General features: G+C 35.4%; 1 protein-coding gene across 5 annotated transcripts in view; it reads right to left on the bottom strand.

Moving 5' to 3' along the window:
• The window catches only part of TFEC (transcription factor EC), a 93,767-nt gene that overhangs the window by 15,255 nt on the left and 60,401 nt on the right, over positions 1-18,111 (bottom strand). For 2 of the 5 annotated variants that reach the window (XM_042816226.1, XM_042816231.1), the window contains exons 4-5: positions 2,347-2,461; positions 1,444-1,500 (exon numbers count right to left, since the gene is read on the bottom strand). In XM_042816226.1, the coding sequence (XP_042672160.1) occupies positions 1,444-1,500; positions 2,347-2,461 (172 nt within the window). Of the gene's footprint in view, positions 1-1,443; positions 1,501-2,346; positions 2,462-15,112; positions 15,197-18,111 lie in introns of those variants that run through there. The other 3 variants (XM_042816230.1, XM_042816227.1, XM_042816229.1) reach the window with 3 other exon arrangements.

Here is an 18,111-nt window from a genome sequence, read left to right as displayed (position 1 = left end):
GCTATCTCCAGAAAGACTTTGAGCTCTGAAATATGCACCTGGAGCCTAACTAGAAGCGATGTCATGAGTCTGCTTGCCATGATCCTGGCATACTGTCTTCATCTCACTTTCTAGCACTGAAGGACATTTCACAAACACCTTTATTGCAGAAAGGATGACCTCAGAGCAAAAAAAAAAATAAACAAATTGTGGAGGAAATCGTAATACCTGCTATCCCTAATGTGTGCTTGCAACTGTCTTGTTCTTCTGGCAGTTCCAGACAACTCCTAACCACCACCACCTTTCCTAGGCCAGCCAAAACTCTCTATTCCTACCCAAACAAGACCAGCAGCAGATACTGTGGTAATTCAGAGAAGATGTGCCCACAACAAACAAAAAAATCTACATGGCTTGTTTGTGATCCACTAAAAATGTGCGGACAGAAACAAGGATGCCTTCTGGAGAATCAAAGTAGTAGGAAGTTGTTGCACTGTTTGCCAGCACAGTGTACCAGTGTATGTACACTTTCAGGCACATGCAACTAAAGTTGTAAATCTCTCCAATGTCACTGGAATAGCCAGAGAAGAAAGATATAATTAGTGGTGATTACCACTTTATCAAATCACCAATTTAGGTAATTCATGAATTATTTCTGTCAGAAGTATAAAGGAGAACTAGAGAATATTACTGTTTTATTCAACACTCTTCAGAGAGAATACTTCAGATTTTTGCTTTAGATGACTCTTTAGAGGGAAAAATCACCCAATCTTACAGGCACTTCTCTTTCAGCAATAAGAGTATATTTATCTATTCTAGACTTTTAAAAATGTTGTTTAGTTTTTAAGTTTAATATTTAAACACTGAACTATGAAATTCACTGTTTTAAGCTTAAACTATCTCAGAGCAGTCAGAGCACTGTGTCATCCAGTTCTGTTCTGATCTCCTTCTGCAATGTATTGTTTCCATAGCTTTACCTGCTTCACTACACCAGCTAGTTTATAAATTTTTTTTTTTATATTTGATTGATTGAATGATTACTTTTCTCTTCCAATTACCAATAGAGAGATGCAGTCTCTCACTTGGATGTTTCAGTAAGTAACAAGTGAGGAGCCTGGATCATTTCTGCTATGTTTTCTTTTTCACTGTCTGCCTATTTTCTTGCCTATTTTGCACCTTAATTCTTAAATAAATCAAGTAAAATGTATATGCACAGGATATATATACAACAGTACTGTAAAATAACAGGGGATGTTGTATAAAGAAATTCATTAATACTGTATAAGGTATATTGAAAGAAAAATGTAAAAGACAACTTCAGTTTGGGGAAGAAAGCTGTGTAGTTGACTGTTCACAGACTAAGTTAAATTTGACAACCCTGGTAAGATGCAATGAGCAGAGGTATGGTAGCTAATGTACACTGGTTCCCATACACTCTAACAAGATGGAAGATGCACGTATACTTACTGAGATTGTGATTATCCTTTTTTTGTCTCTCCTTGGCCATTGCTCGCGTATCTGCTTCTGACAGAAAGTAACATTTATTAAACAGCCCTTAAATTGCAAGTCCTGTATCCTATCACCATTTAAAAATGGCCTCTTTTCACAAAAAGCAGACTTTTAGTCATTTTACTTCATTAATCTTTTTATTATTAAACAAAATCTTAAGCAAATCTATATTCTACCAGTATTCAATTTTTGAGCTAAGTCTGGCAGGTTACTTAAGATATTCATTAAGGAAGATTTTTTATTTAAGAATATAAAAATGGAGGACTATTTTTCTCCAATTTTCTGTACTTTTACACCAGGATAAAACAGTACACTAATGTGAATATGGATTTGCATATCCCATAATGCAAGAGTTAATAAGATTTCTAAGATAACACATATTGAACAAGCTCACTGTTTCCTCTGAGTGACACTAATAAACTGTACACAGTTGTTAGCATTCTTTGGATTAATTGAATGTAACGTTCAAAGTTGTTAATCCACTAACATAAATTTACCTTGAATAGCCTTATTGTGAGCTTTTAAAAGAACCATTTGTTTTACTCTGGAACAAATTTAATGGATGATAATTTATTTATACCATTGATCAGGAGCCAACATGTAGAAGAATTCACTGTTTCCCAAAATAATTAGGTTTATTAGAAGCACGATATTCATAAGAACTATAGAGCAAACATTTCAGAATTGCTAAAGAGAAGAACAGAGAGAAAATATTTCTCCACGGCCGTCGTCCTTTTCCATAAATGAAACTGCACACTGAAAAATTCTCAGGAAATGAACTTCTGAACTTTTTTTCAGCTTTTAAGAGAAACACCATCACTTTTGAAATTGTAAAATGTTAAAATATCAGAGTTCTTTTACCTGTGAGTTCCCTTTTTACTGGTAGATTAGCTGGACAAGAAGCAGTTGTGAGACTCATATTAGCTGGTGCCATTCCCTGGTCACTGTTATATATATCCAAAATGCTGCTAGATAGCTTAAGGAGGAGTTGGAGGAAAGAAAAAGAAAAGGGAGAAAGAAAACAAACAAAGCAAAAACAACAACAACAACAAAAAACACTGTTAGAATAAATAAACTTTGAAGAAGTTATGCTCTCTAGAAGGAACTGCATATATGTTTCTATAGGGACACTTATGGAATATTAAACTGCAATGAAAGAGAAGGGTCAAAGTATGCCACTGTTCCCCAAGCAGGTTTCCAAGTTAAACTTGTAGAGGTTTCAGCTGCAGAAAGACAGCAGAGTATGGCCTGCAGTGTCTATTTTTTAAATTTTTTATGCCGTAGTTTCCAAGTACAGGGTTAGCACAATGGCATTTAAAACATGAATTAGGTGAAAGGTAAAAATAACCTTGCTGATTTTCAGCTACTTCCAGAAATTCTATGGATTCTAGATAATTATCCAAATATTACTTTGAATTATTTTACATTTATGAGACAATTTATAAATACATATGTAGGTCACTCCAAAAGTAATGCCTCCTATTTATTTCCACAAAAACTACAACGGATACAAAGAGCACAATCACTCTATGTTACAGAGCAAATCCTCAGCTACAAAACGTTATTTTTCAAGATAGTAACCACCATTAGCTATGCATTTTTACCAGATATGACCAACAGCACGCTGTACTGTAAAAATCTTCACCAGCAGAAGCAACATACTGTTGCTGCCACCACTGCTGAAACATACTAGCCACCACCTCAATGTTTGGTTGGACAGACTTCTATCTGCTGCCATCTGTCAACCGGCAACAAAATGTAATGGGATACTGGTTGGAAGGTTCAACCTCCACTGTCGTATCACCAACATCCGCCTCTGATTTCATGGGCCAACATAATAAAATAGAAGGCATTACTTTTGGAGCAGTCTTTGTAGACATTCAGTAATGTACAGTTCAGGCTCTGCTAAGATTCTATGACCATATAACAAATATTTCATGACTGAACACTGCATAATATATCAATGTTTTCCCAAGTCGACATTCAGAAAAAAAAAAAAAATTACAAGGGAATAGGAATGCAAATCAACCTTTTTTTTTTTTTTTTTTTTTTTTTTTTAATTTCATAATGCATATACAGGCTATAAAGACCTTTTTACTTTACTTTTGAGGCCAACATAAGAGGACTCAGAAACTGCGTTTGCATCCAACAGGTCAAGAAGAAAACTAATTTTTACAGATTTAAACATACATCTTGAAGCACCCTAGGATTTTACAGATATGTCATTGAGATACCAACTAAATTTCTACTGGGAACCATCTTTTATAATATTCTGCTCATTTGTCTTCTTGTACAGACTGTAAGCCTCACCATAAGTTGTTCTCAACTGAGACATTTTCCCAGTGATTTGCTTAGTATGAAATTATCAAGTGGTATTGCTTACAATATTTTTATTAATAATTCTTAAATTGAAAACAAGCTTTATTGTTGTAATAGTAATTCTACGAAATTTTCTGAGAGCATAGTTTGTATTACATTCTCCTATTAGCCCAGAATGGAATGAAACATTCAGAATTCTTTTTGAAAACACTTAAATAACATGCTCATTTTAAAATAAATTGTAGATGTCTTTTACATAAAAGAACTGAGAAATCTTAAGTACCATTAGAAACTGAAACATCGAGTCAGTTTTGAAAATCTGATTAAATATTTGATCTCTCAATGAAAATACTTTTTAAGAGAATGTTTGGAATTCAGATGAGTGTTACTCAAGAACAAGATATGTTTAATATTCAGGATTTGAAAGCTAAGTACATTTCTATGTTAAGCACCTTTGTTTCATTCCTGAGAGGAAAACTGACAAGTATTACAGCATGCACTGCAGATTCAACATTAGATTTTCTTTGTTTCAATGGTAGCATAACTATATTACAAAAGTAAACTCATATTTACTCCAGACACGTTTAAGGACTTCCTACAGTAATAAACTATTTTTGCTTATTGAAATAATATGAAACAGAAATTTCATATTTAGTAGTAATAGAAAAAAAATGAGAGTCAATGTGAGTCCTACTCTAATTACAGTGGACACTGCATAAAGCTATTATAAGGGTTAACTTACTATTGTAAATTGGGAAATAGTAACTGCTGAAAACAAAATAATCTCATAAATAATCTAACAAATGAGAAACAAATATGACATCGTGTTTGTACATGTCATATTTTAAATGGTCTGCACATTCGTGTACACAAGTTCAATAATTTGAGTTTAACTGCTGACAAATTTTCTAAGATTGTCAAAATCAATATTAAAAAACCCAAAGTAAACAGTTCAACACGAACTCATGAGAGTGTTTCTAATTTATAAATACTGTCATCTTTATGATCTTAGCATAGTTAAATGTCTGTAGTCTATTCACAAAACATGAATTCAAGTGACAAAGCCCAAATCTAAAAGATGTTATAAACACTTAACTGGCTATAATGAAAAGTCACTACCAAGACACCTGAAAGTACAAGTGTGGAGGATTCCAAAGCTCTCTGACAATTTGGGTGAGTAACCCCAAAGCCAGTGGTACACATTTCAGCTCAATTAGATTACGCAGTTAATGGTCGTAATATCATCTAACTCAGCTGACACTGCCTGTAGTGACACAAATTCAAATTATTCCTTCCATCAGTAGAATTGCTGAAGTATCATCCCACACAGCCAGGGCTTTGAGCAAATATCTGCCCAAAAATCATTGCCTGGATGTATCACTTCTATTGGGTAGCCAAAGGAATGCAATATTTCCCCAAATGTTCCACATTATCTTTGTTCCACACAGTCTCCAGCATTTTTCCCTCATTTTTTGACATTTTTTTGTCAGTCATTAGGAAAGCAGATTCATTACTCCATGTAGATATGACAAAAAAGAAACTGAAACCCAAGTCATTCCAAAACTGGAAGAGGATAGATTTAGACTAGATATTACGAGGAAATTCTTTACTGTAAGGGTGGTGAGGCATTGGACTAGGTTTGCCAGAGAAGTTTTGGATGCCCCCTCACTGGAAGTGTTCAAAGCCAGGTTGGATGGAGATTTGAACAGCCTGATCTAGTGGAATGTGTCCTGTACCTGACAGGAGAATGAATGTAGATTATCTGTAAGTTCTCTTCTAACCCAAACTTTTATGTGAAACGGTGACACAGGGAAAAATCTGTAGTAAATTATCATGCTAGGAATAACTCCTGATGTCAAGATTCAGGATCAGGTAAAGACGAACAGTAATTCATCTGACCTGTCTTGGTCACTTAGAGTTAGTGTAACCATCCCCGTTTCTTACTGATGCTAAGAGAAGCCTAGGATGACTGCTTTACACATCTATCTTTCTGCCTAAACTTCGCTGTATTTTTAATGAGAACATTTCCAAGCAAACTCTTATTTTCACCATTACATAATGTCCTGGTTTCAGCTAGGACAGAGATGATTTTTCCTTAATAGTGTCTTATTTAATGCTATGTTTTGGCTTCTGGAGAAAAACAATGTTGATAACACACCAATGTTTTAGTTCTAGCAGTGCTGCACAGAGCCAAAGATATCTGAGCTTTTCAGACTGCCCTGATGGTTACAGAGAGTAAAGGGGCACAAGGATTTGGGAGGGAACAGAACCAGGACAGACAACCTAAGCTGGCCAAGGGGATATCCCATGCCATATGATGTCATGCTAAAAAAAACCTTGAAAAACAGTGAGAAGTTGACAGGGGTGGGCAGCCACTCCTTGGATACTGGCTGGCTATCACTTGGCTGGTGACCAGCAATTGTGTTGTGCATCACTTGTTTTATACATACATATGTGTGTGTGTATATGTATATATATGTATGTATATGATGTACATATATGTATATATAAATATACAAAAATTATCATTACTATTTTCTCCACTTCTTTTTCCCTTTTATTAAATAGATTTTATCTCAAAATCTATGAGTTCTACTTCACATTTCTTCTCTGACTCCTCCATTCCACTGGGAGGTGGGGGGTGTGAGTGAATGACTGTGGAGCTTAGCTACCTACTGGGTTAAACCACAACACATAACAGTGAGCAAAGAAGAATGAATCTTTCCTGAAATGTATTTACATTGCTGATTATGGGAGAAGTTTAAAGACACAAAGGCAAAAAAACAGCAGAGTAGTACTTTGTTGCAACTTTCTGCCTGATTTTGCCCAGCACTGATATCCATCCTGGAAAATCCTTGCAAATATGACAGAATGTTGAAAAGAAGCTTAAAATGGAAACCAGACAATTTTGATACAATGTGAAGAAAGTTACATTTTTGTCAACGAAAGTAGGAAGCTGCTTTAGAAATGTAGACATAAATAAACTTTTTTTGAAATAATTAAAATTAAAATGCATTTTGGGTTATGCTATAGAAATAGTATTTTAAAATAGATTTGCCTGTTTGGTTATGCGTTAATGCTCCATGACCAATAATGTCATTTATCTTTCATGATATCATATAAATAGAAAACATTTTTTGTAAATATAAGCTTTAAATAGCTTAAAAATCTAACTTACGAGATAAATATATACACTGACATTGTCTTATAACAAAAAAAGAAAAAAAAACAACACAATGAAATCTTACTAAAAGTACTAACCATTTGCAATGATATAAGATTTGTGTACAATAGTGATCTTACAATTACGTAGCACTGTCAAATCCAACAAATCCCAAAGCACTTAAAATCTGCGCTTAATTACACTGCACCAAAAGCATTTTCTTGTTTCAGTTTAGAGATGTGAAAGCACAGATCTTTGGGTATGAAAATGCAGAAGTCCCAGGAAATAATCTATTTATCCTGCAGGTGTCATGAGTTACATTGGTTCACATCTGTGATGTTCTGAGAAGTCCTGGTAAGTCACATCATTTTCAACCTTTGCATTGACAATACATATATTTGTGTATGTATGACTGAGAATCTAGATGCAAGTGGCTTGTACAGGGTGAGCACACACACATTAAATATAGCAGTATATAATTACTCATTTTCCTGCTTCTAAAATGCAGTCAGCTTTGGACAAAAGATTAAAAACCTTTAACACAGTAAGTGATTTGGTGGGAATAACCAGTGACAATGTGGTACAGGAAGAGAATAATACTGTATCTAATTAAAACTGCAAGGAGAATTAAAGAAAGCAGACTGTAATTAAGGAAGTTAGTATTTGGCAGGGACACTAGGGTTAACGTTCTTCCTTTTGTATAAAGTGTCATGGGATCTTCAGTGCCTGTGTGCACAGACTGGAACACGAGAATTTCCATTCATTGGGCTCAATCCTGAAAGATGCTCAACTTCGAAGTTTAAACCAATTATAAAAGCAAACTTTAGTTGAAGTACCTGAGCAACTGCCTGGCTTGAGTTCAGCAGATCTCACAAAAACCTGAGTCCTGGTGATTGCTGTAAAGGCCTCATTCAGATGAGTTTGTTGCATTTGAAATTTGTGTCCAAACTGCTCTGCAGGCAGAATTGTGTGATAAAGAGTTCACTACCAGATCACTAGCTGGCAGTAGACAGCAGTGATTGCAGTTTGCAATCTCTCATATCTCACAGAATCATAGAATGGCCTGGGTTGAAAAGGACCACAATGATCATCTAGTTTCATCCTGGACGCAGTACTGCAGATGGGGCCTCACAAGAGCCGAGTAGAGGGGGACAATCACCTCCCTCTCCCTGCTGGCCACCCCTTTTTTAATGCAGCCCAGAACACCGTTGGCCTTCCAGGCTGCAAGCACACACTACTGGCTCATGTCCAGCTTCTTGTCCACCAGGACCCCCAAGTCCTTCTCCGCAGGGCTGCTCTCAAGGAAATCTTCCCCCAGTTTGTACAAATACCTGGGATTGCCCCATCCCAAGTGCAACACCCTGCATTTGGCCTTATTGAACCTCATTACGTTTTCATGGGCCAACTTCTCCAGACTGTCCAGGTCCCTCTGGATGCCTTCCCTTCCTTCCAATGTATTGACAGCACTGCTCAGCTTGGTGTCATCAGCAAACTTGCTGAGGGTGCACTCAATGCCATCATCTGTGTCATTGATGAAGATGATGAAGAGCACCAGTCCCAAGACGGACCCCTGAGAGACACTGCTTATGACCGGCCTTCACCCTGACACAGAATCATTGATCACAAACCCTTTGGCTGCATCCAGCCAGCCAATTCCTAATCCATCCAACAGTCCATAAACCATTGAACAGGCCATATATCTGGTCATTTTGGTTTTCTTTTTTTTTTTTTTTTTTTTTTTTAAGGAATACTGTTTCCTTATTAAGAGGAATACCATACTATTCCAGATACTATAGCATGACAGCTATTAATAAATATTGCTTAACTTCAGGAAGAATTAAATCAAATAGCATTTCCATATTTTCTAGAAATTGAATAGAAGGATTCTCTTGTTATCTTATATATATTCATACAATAACATGTATGGATAAGAGTTACGCCTGTTCACTTATAATCCCTATAGGAACACTATGCCACAATAGTGTTCACTTACATCGTTTTTTACACTATTAAACTATTTGTTCATTTTAGCTAATCTTTGTATGACATATTTGCATTACAGTAATGCAAGTCTGTAAGGATTATGATTTCATCAATTTTGCACAGGTAGAAAATAACAGCTGAACCTTGTTTGAAAGGCAAGTATACTTTTATTAATTTAAAAATTCTGTTGACTGTGGTAATGTTCAGTCTAGACAGAGACCCTGGGCTAGAATGTGTTTCTTGGATGTTGGGTTCAATTACCATAGCATCACATTTCATAAATAAACCATACTCTGTCCTAAAATCAATTATATTTCCTATCTCCAACATTTTGACTTGGAGCATGTTCCAGAATTTGAATGATTGTGAAGTATTCTTAAAAATCTTTATTTTTATTTCCATTCCTGAATAAATATTATTTCATTTTTATATTCCTTTAACTTATGTAATTCATTTTTTTGGCATTCATATTTCAATTGCTTTTGTTTTGCTAAATAGAACTGTTCATACTTCTTTAGCAATACTTGCATGTTGTGATTTGTCCTAACATTTCTCTCTCTACCTTTTCTGCTTTGAATTAGTTTTTCTGAACAGTTTATTTAGAGTTCTAAAAGTTTTCAACCCAGTGAATTCTACAGTGGATATTCCCTCCTGTCTTTTGGAAATCTCTTATGATAGATCCTAAGATCATATTTATCTCCTTTTTTTTTTTTTTTTTTTTTTTTTTTTTTTCATTCTCATCATTTTGATGGCTTAGGGTCATCTTCTAAGCAACTAATGTAACCAGATCTTTCTCTGTCACCTCCAGCTAATGAGCTCTCAGCTTACTGCAGACATTTCTGTTATTAGTATTTAAATGAATGACCTTGCACTATTACATTCCTTCCATTTATACTATTCTGTCATCACAGTCATATAATTCTTCCACTACAATATCCTGACCCTCTGTTGTATTGAAAATGCTTTCTACTTTTGCTACCGTGGTAAACTGCATCAGAAAATCTGTGTCTTTTTATTCCTGACTCACTAATAAAAACATAAAATAAACTGAGGCTTGGAACTGATTCTTGGAGCACTTCATTAATATCTTTTAAAAAAATCTTTGTCATCTTTTTAGCCCACCCCTTAATTAGAAATTAATCCTGATCAATTCCTTTCTCTACAATCTGTAGATAATTCACTAATATTCATTCACAGAAAGGGAGCTACAATCAATAAATCCCGGATATGTAAGACTACATAGAAAGAATAATTCCAGTAACAAGCAGTTCTCCATGCATCCAAAAATCATGGAAGTGATGAAGGTACAAACATTTTTGAAGAGCAGATACCTTTCACGTCCTAGTTCCCAAAAATATCTAAGGCCAATGATAACAAGTGCTTTTTCCTCATTGTCATCTAGAATGTCCTGGCAAGTTAGAAAAATTAATCATCCAGCCTACTTCCCCCGAGGAGCCTAAGAGCAAGAAGGATGGACTTCCAGTTGGCAAAAGCTCATGTCGTCCAGCTACCATTTCTCTCAGTCCTCCATGATCATGTAAAGGTCAAACAGCACATGTATATGATCAGAAGTGTTAAAACTCCCAGAAGAGGATGAGATCAGAACCTGACTTCCTCTACCAGAAGTCTTCATTCTGTCTAGGTCAGAGGAGCCCATGGAATATAACTAGTGGGAAGCAAGCCGCAGGAGTTGTCCTGGTAGAAGAATCTTCCTTAAGTTACCCTTTTTTTTCATGGTTAGTAACAGCAGGCACACAACACTTTGAGGGCATTCTGCAGTAATAGAAATATGTAATACAATCCACTGTCTGTGTAGTACAGACAGTTCTGAAGATGTTGACTCCAATACACAGGGTTAGATTGCTTGTACTGTATGTACTGACTTGGCAAACTCAAAGAACAGGGAAGCAAAGCACGTACTACCTTACTTATTCTAAGAAGAAACTGTAGCTGCCTAACCTGAAAGATTGGGTACTATCTCTATAAGAGAATATTTCTTTTGGTGCTTGATAAAAATAGTACTTGCTCATAGTGCATCCAGATTAAAGTGTTCACATGTGAAATATTAGTACAATACTTTAATCTTGCCTATCCCTAAATATATCCCCTTTAAATCATGTTATCGTTGGAACCTAATTGATAGCATCACTTCAAAGAACAGTTTTGTAAAATGAGGCTACTTCTCCTCCTTAGCCATAGAACATATGTTAGTACCCATCTATCTCAGTGTGATCCTTGCTTATTCATTTTAATTAAAAAATCAAAGGAGGGACTTTACAAAGATTTTATACTAATGTCATATGCATTCCAAATGTAGAAATCTAAATTTGGAACCATGTTCACAGTTCATTTTACATACGAAATAAAATCAAATGTGTTCACTATTCCTATTACTGGGATTCTTTCCTGCTTAGACATGATACACAAACTCAATTATTTTTCAGTCTTTGGAGTCCATAGATAAACTTCAAAATGTGCACCAAATTTGGCCAGATAGAGAATTGATCAATGAGAGTGTAATACCACATTCACTGCAACTATTTTCTAAATAGTGGTATCTGGTATACCGTTTCCAATTTCCAATGAGGGGAAAACTGGGTTAATTCTTATATCTTCATTGTATGTTTTACTGAGTTGTGACTTTTCTTCTAATTCAAAAGCATTGTAGACAGGATGAATGCTTTTGTGGGTCAATAAAAGTCCTATACTCAGAAGACTGAAATTCAACCTCTGGCTTTGTTTTGCAGTTGCTAGACTGCTTGAAGAAAGGTGAAAGACAGGAACGGTGATATTCTTTTTGTTGCAAAGATGTGTTTACACTTTAAGATATCAGAAAAGTTGCATATGCTGTTTAGAAACTGGATCAAGAACAGCTAAAGATTTTAGGTCCATTTTTAATTAAAATACAAAACACTTGATGTATTTGAAAATAGATGTTCTTTAGAAATAATTAATATCCAAATTTTCCAGTTTTCTTTGTATTATCTGAAAAGAACAGCAGAAATAAATGTATTCCTTTTCAGACTTGTTTTCCTTAGAACAAATTGTATCTCCTTCTATATTTATCTTTAACATGGTTCATAATTGCACGCTTCTCAACCAGGAACATAATGTTCAGATATACTATATTACATATTATACATTATGTATGAAAACTAGTTCATTTCTTATCTTCAAATAATGATCATCAAGCTGGTTCATTATTCATCACAGAAAAATGAACTCTGTTCATTTTCCCAGTTATAGTACATTCTGCCCTGATCATATACATAGAATTACATTGTCTAGATAAATGTCTGGTCAAATATGACCAAGCAAAAGAATTTGCTGGAGAATCAACCTTTTGCTGCAGAGTTCTGTTCTTTCAGTTTTCATCTCTATTTAATTTGATTTATTTTATTTCATCTTATTTTTTTCTTTTTTTCTTGGCTTTTCTGGCTACAAATCTAACTTAAGAGACATGAACCAAAAGTGAAATGATGTCCTGGTATGTCATAAGCCAGCTGAGAGCTAGAAATAAAAAGCCACCAGGATACTGCCCCACTAATCTCTACAGTCTGAAACTCAAAAATGACAATTTAAATAAGACTGCCAGCTGTTTTACTAAGATTATTTTATTAGTAACACCAGATAATTCGCTAATTCCTGGTTCCTTTCAACTTCTTCTATTTCTCTCATTATCCTCTTTAAATACATATGCCAAATCATCTGAAGTGTTCCTCTGAAAACAGTGATTGGCATTAAAAAATCTGAAGAAAAATGAGGCTGAGGGACAAGAAAAAATTTGATTTTTTTTCGGGATGTGAATGCCAGCCATTTTCTCTTGAATACAGACACAAGCATCAACATTATCACTACTGCTATCATATATTTATATTTACGCGCTCTGTATATCCTCTTACATTTCACATATCATCTAAGCATATGAATACTGTGTAGTAAAGTATTATGTGATCTACTGTGTTTAATAGATTATCTATCATCAAACACACGGTTTTATTTTGGCTGGAATTCCTCTTTGTAGTGACTGTTTTCAAATATATTCACAATTATAGTGAAAATATAAATGCATATAAAACTACATAAACTACAATAAACAAATGGCCTATATCTCTGCTATAAACTACCATATGCAGGTAGTAAAGACCTTGGTGGATGGAGAAGGTGATACTAAGAACAGTAAGTCTATCTTTCACGAGCATATTTATCAAAAACAGGCTTCAGAAAATCTGTGGTTTTTGTGCATCTGTTTTATCATGCAATAACATAGTGGCCACTTTTGCTGACCCTGAGTAGACAAATCTTTTATGCAGTTTGTGCCAGTGCCATTCACAGATATTCATAAAGTTCAGCTCAAGAAACTGCCACAGTTTATCTATTACAGACAATTATTCTATTACAATTTTTTTTAATGTAGCCTTAGGGAAATAGAGACTACCTGACACACAGTAAGAACTTAAGCTCTTGCATTGCTATGTAAAGATAAGAACACCTAAGATGCATAGCAGAGGCTGCTATCAAGGCTTTGGAATAAGATGGAACCTGTCTGATAGTCCTGAAGTACAGGAATTTTCTTCCGGATCCAGCTGGACAAAGCTTAGAATGAGAGAGGAGTGCCCACACCAAAAACAAATATGTTTGTTTGAAGAGAAGGCTCAGGTGGAAACTTGTAGCAGCCTTACAGTACACAAAGGGGGCCTACAGGAAAGTTGGTAGGGACTTATTACTAGGGCATGTAATGACAGGACAAGGGGAAGTGGCTTGAAAGAGGCTTATCCTGAAAGAGGGTAGGTTTAGCCTAGATCCGAATACCTAAAGAAATATCAATTATTCATTGTTTAAATAACTAAAAATATTTAAATATCTAAAGAAATCATTTACAGTGAGGATGGTGGAACAGACAGCCCAGTGAGGTTGTGGATGCCCTCTCCTGGAGCCAGGCTGGAGGGGGCTTTGAGCAACCTGGTTTAGAAGGAGGTGTCCCTGCCAATAGCAGGGGGTTGGAACTAAATGATCTTAAAGGTCCCTTCCAACCCAAACCATTCTATGATTCTATCACCTATCAACAAAAGCAGACTACAGTATCAACACATATTTGAAGTTCTATCCATTGTCCACCAGTTCAGGATCTACTTTGAAATTCTGACTCTTCAAATTTTAACCAATGCAAGTTTTTGAGGGTACTGGAGTTACTTATAAGAAGGGATAAAACTCTGTTTTGAAAGTTTTCATATATGTTTTTTGCCTGTTTCCGCAGACCAGGAATACAAATGAATACAGATATCTATAGAGCAAACATGAATATTTGAGTGAACTCTTAGGATTCCTCTCATATTTGTGGAGATACATAGATACTTCTTCACTGCAATGTATTTCATATTAAATGTTTGATGTAAAATCAGTGAGACAAATCATTGGCTGCTATTGCCCCTGAAAGACAAAAAGTGAAGAGTTCAGATGGGGAGATGTGAGTAGTTTATGATTAGGTGTGATTAATTCAGCTTTAGTTGTTGGGCAGCATGTTGATAACGAGTTGACACTGATTACAAATTGTTTTGGATTACAAATTGTGGATTTTGGATTACAAATTGTTGGGCTTTTGTTTGTTTGTTTTAATTATTTCTGGTTTTGCATTTCTGTGATAAAATCTTACTTGCATGTTTCTTTGGGCATAGCTAACTCCTCCAAAGAGGGAACTAATAAGCTGATACTGATTGCATGCATTACAGGTTGCCTGTAGGTTATTTCCAAAGACTTTCAGAGATATGTAATTTATCTAAAAAATTAAGATATAATATCAAAACATATTCTTACTAAAAGTAAATTTTGTGAGCATGAGAAATACAAACCTCTTTTATCTATTCTGTTCTTTTACCTCTGTACAAAATGTTTTGAGCTCCAAGATGAAGACCATGTTCCAGTTTCCCTCTGCAGGAGGTACAAACTATAGTATTTTTAAGAATATTTCCCTTTCTGTCTACCTGCCTTTTAGAAAGAGAAAAACAAAGAGGAAAAAAGAAAGTTTTTTTCAGCTCTAGAAAACAGTTCTGAGGAGCTCTCAGTTTGTGCATTTCATTGCTAGTTCTCTGCTGCTGAAAGACACAATTTCCCATCTAGTAACTTTTATAGTATTGAAGAAAGCCAAAGAAAAAAATTGCTCACCAGTTTTATTTTTGAGGAGTCTATTATTTCCACAATTGCTACAGACTGTTCTTTCTCCTTCATTTTTCTTCTTTACACTTGTAAATGATACCAGAACTGCTAGACGGAAGTTTATATGCAAAGGTGAACTTTGATTCTTCCTTGGACTTTAAGACTAATCTAGTGTAGAATGTGATTGACAAAGCATTTTCATTGATGTTATGCAGCCTTTTCAAATTACCCAACCTAAGCAAATGAGTTTGTTAATGTTTACTCTAGCTCTTTCTCTACAGTGTTTTAGCAGATTTTTCAAACTTGTAAAGATTGGCAAGTGGCCAATCCCTAAATTAAAAAATCCCTAAATTAAAAAATAATCATATGATTATGCAGCATAGGGGTATCTAGATCAACAATGCAAAATAGACCTGATTGGAAAACTGATTTTATTTCATGATTTAGTATTCCCAACAATTAGTGAATAAAACAGTTTTGAGGATACCTACTTGAATTTCTTTTTTTCGGTATAATTCTTGGGAATAGGACTGACAACAGTTTTAGTAATTCATCCAAATGGTAGCCATAAGTATTTCAAAAATAATTAGTACAAATCCAAATTATTAATGCCATGATGAGAAACTGTGACCTCAAAGAGCTTGTAACAGAATTGAGATCTTGCAGACTGACTCTATTTTTATTAATAGTGTCTCCATAAAATCAAATGCAGAGTTAATAGATTTAATGAGAACTGTCTGCAGTCGACAGAATCATACATATTAGAGAAGGCAAACAACCAGCCTCTTTTGACCTGATCTAACCTCTAACCCATTCTTACACATCCCAAGATTTTTCCAAATGCCAAAAGAGCTGACCAAAGTCAAGCCACAGGTGAGCCTTAGTAAAAATCAGGATTTTTTCTGTAAACTGTTTTCCTGCAACAGTGAGAGAAGTGGAGCAATCCCAACTGACCTGACTCCAAAGCAGAGAGTAAGCAGACCAATCTCAGTGAGAGTGTACCAAAAACATGCAGTGATGAAGTCATGAAATCTTTTAGGACCCTTCAAGAGGAGCTCTCTTGTAAGCCAACATATCCCCACAGCACTATGGTCCCCATGTGCTGTTGCTCCCTGAAGCATGCCACTTCAACGCTACTATCTAATTGCTAGTAAAAGCATGCCTTTCAGGATGCCCAAGTCTTTTTCTTCTCCTCTCAGTCAATGACTCCTTAGTTATGGGTAAGCAAATATGAAAGCAGAAAGTGAGTTAGTGAAGCAGTGTTCAAGCTACATGTTTACAACCACAGGCCTAGGAATGGAAGGAGAACCCTTTGAGGTTTGCTGATAAGGCTGAGCTTAGCTTTATTATTGCTTTGGTCTGAACATCATAGGCATCTTTTAATGATTTAACTAGAGGCCCCCTTTATCTTACAGGCAGCCACTTGAGTTCTTGGAGGGAGGGCAAAGTAAAGGTGGAAGCTGGGAAGAATCAGGTTATGGACAAACTGTAACTATCCCTATAATTGCTGGGCAAAACAGACAATTTCAGTGTACAGAGAAAAAGACACTTCATTAGTTTTGTGTCTCGCTTTTTGTTTGTTTTTTATTTAAACTCTGTTTAGTGCTGGACATTGTAAACAAATCAACAAAGAGGTGTTGTTTGTTTTTTTTTCCTGGAGAAGCTTTTCCTTTTGTCCCAAATAATATGAATTTTTCCATTTTGTTTAACCATTCCATACCTACTACTCCAGTAACAGTTAACCCACCTCTTTCGACCATTAGTGGGCCAGATCATTAGTGGGCCATTGCTGGGGATTTTTTCAAGACCATTTTTATGGTAGTGCTCTCCCTCAAGCAGAATTCCTTCACTCACCACCAGCCACCTACTGTATACAGAGCCTCTTTGTTTCCCTTCAGGAGTACTTCTAAAAGGTCTTGTATTCTGGAGTATCAGAACAAAAGACAATTTATAATCCTTGGATATGCTCACAAAACTGAATCATTTTTAGCACTGTCCCACACAGCGCCATAGGAGAAGTCTGTGTCTTTCAGAACTGTAGTATCTTCTCATCTTATTCTCACTATAAATCAGTAAATATCCTAATGCCTTTGATGTACGTTTGAGCGGACTCCATGTCAAATAGCGATCATTATCCCAGTATCTACACAGTGGTTATCTGGGATTCAGCAATTATTTCTAAAGGAAACCACTGGGAAAATGCCAAACTTTTTCACAGAGATGACTCTTGTGTTTGCTAAATCAATGGTTTGCTGCTGAGTCCTAGGGCTGTATACACATATTAGCAAAACAAAGCAGCATTTAGTAAAAACAAAAGGTTTCCCTGGGTCACACACTGTCAAATCCAATACTGAAAAGTGCAGAGATCCTGTTTTTTAACTCTGCTCTTTTCTGGCTCTCTTCACTGTGACTAATGCTCTGCATATCTCCCTTGATCCAGCATGTTTCCTACACTTTCCTTCAGGTATTAAAAGAGATACAAACCACAGCTTTTTGGTACTTGCTCTAAACTTTCAACAGTTATGTAATATTTGTTTTACACTTACAAACCTGTACATCTACATTTTGTATGTTCCAAGCATATGAAATTTAATAAACTTGAAATTCACAGTAAAATGTTGAAGATAATTGGAAGGTTTTGAATAAGAACAAAGTTTTGATGGGAATGAGAAATGTTTACTTTACAAAAATCTGTTAACATATGAGACAACATTCTTCACCTTCAAAAACTCACTCATATTCATTTCAAATGGAAACTTTGCAGTGCTGTCTATGAGGTCAGGAAGATATCTGTCTTTCTAAATGTGTTATTTAGAACAGAAATGGATTTCATATAATATGGTTTTGTATGTTATTGGCTGTTAGTAAACAGTTTCACAAGACTGAATTACGGAAATTAGGAAAAGGGTTATAATTTGGTTGTGTTCTCTTTCAATTGCAAATTTTCTTTGTTAAATTTTAGACATTATCAGCAGAGAAATCTAATTTTTTCTTACCACTTGAACCTG

The sequence above is a fragment of the Centrocercus urophasianus genome, unplaced genomic scaffold, assembly GCF_019232065.1.
Source record: "Centrocercus urophasianus isolate 14NV4802_14NV808 unplaced genomic scaffold, USGS_Curo_1.0 seq_15, whole genome shotgun sequence".
NCBI lineage: Eukaryota > Metazoa > Chordata > Aves > Galliformes > Phasianidae > Centrocercus > Centrocercus urophasianus.
Note: the sequence above shows the minus strand (reverse complement) of the source record. Positions and strands in the feature narration are given on the sequence as shown.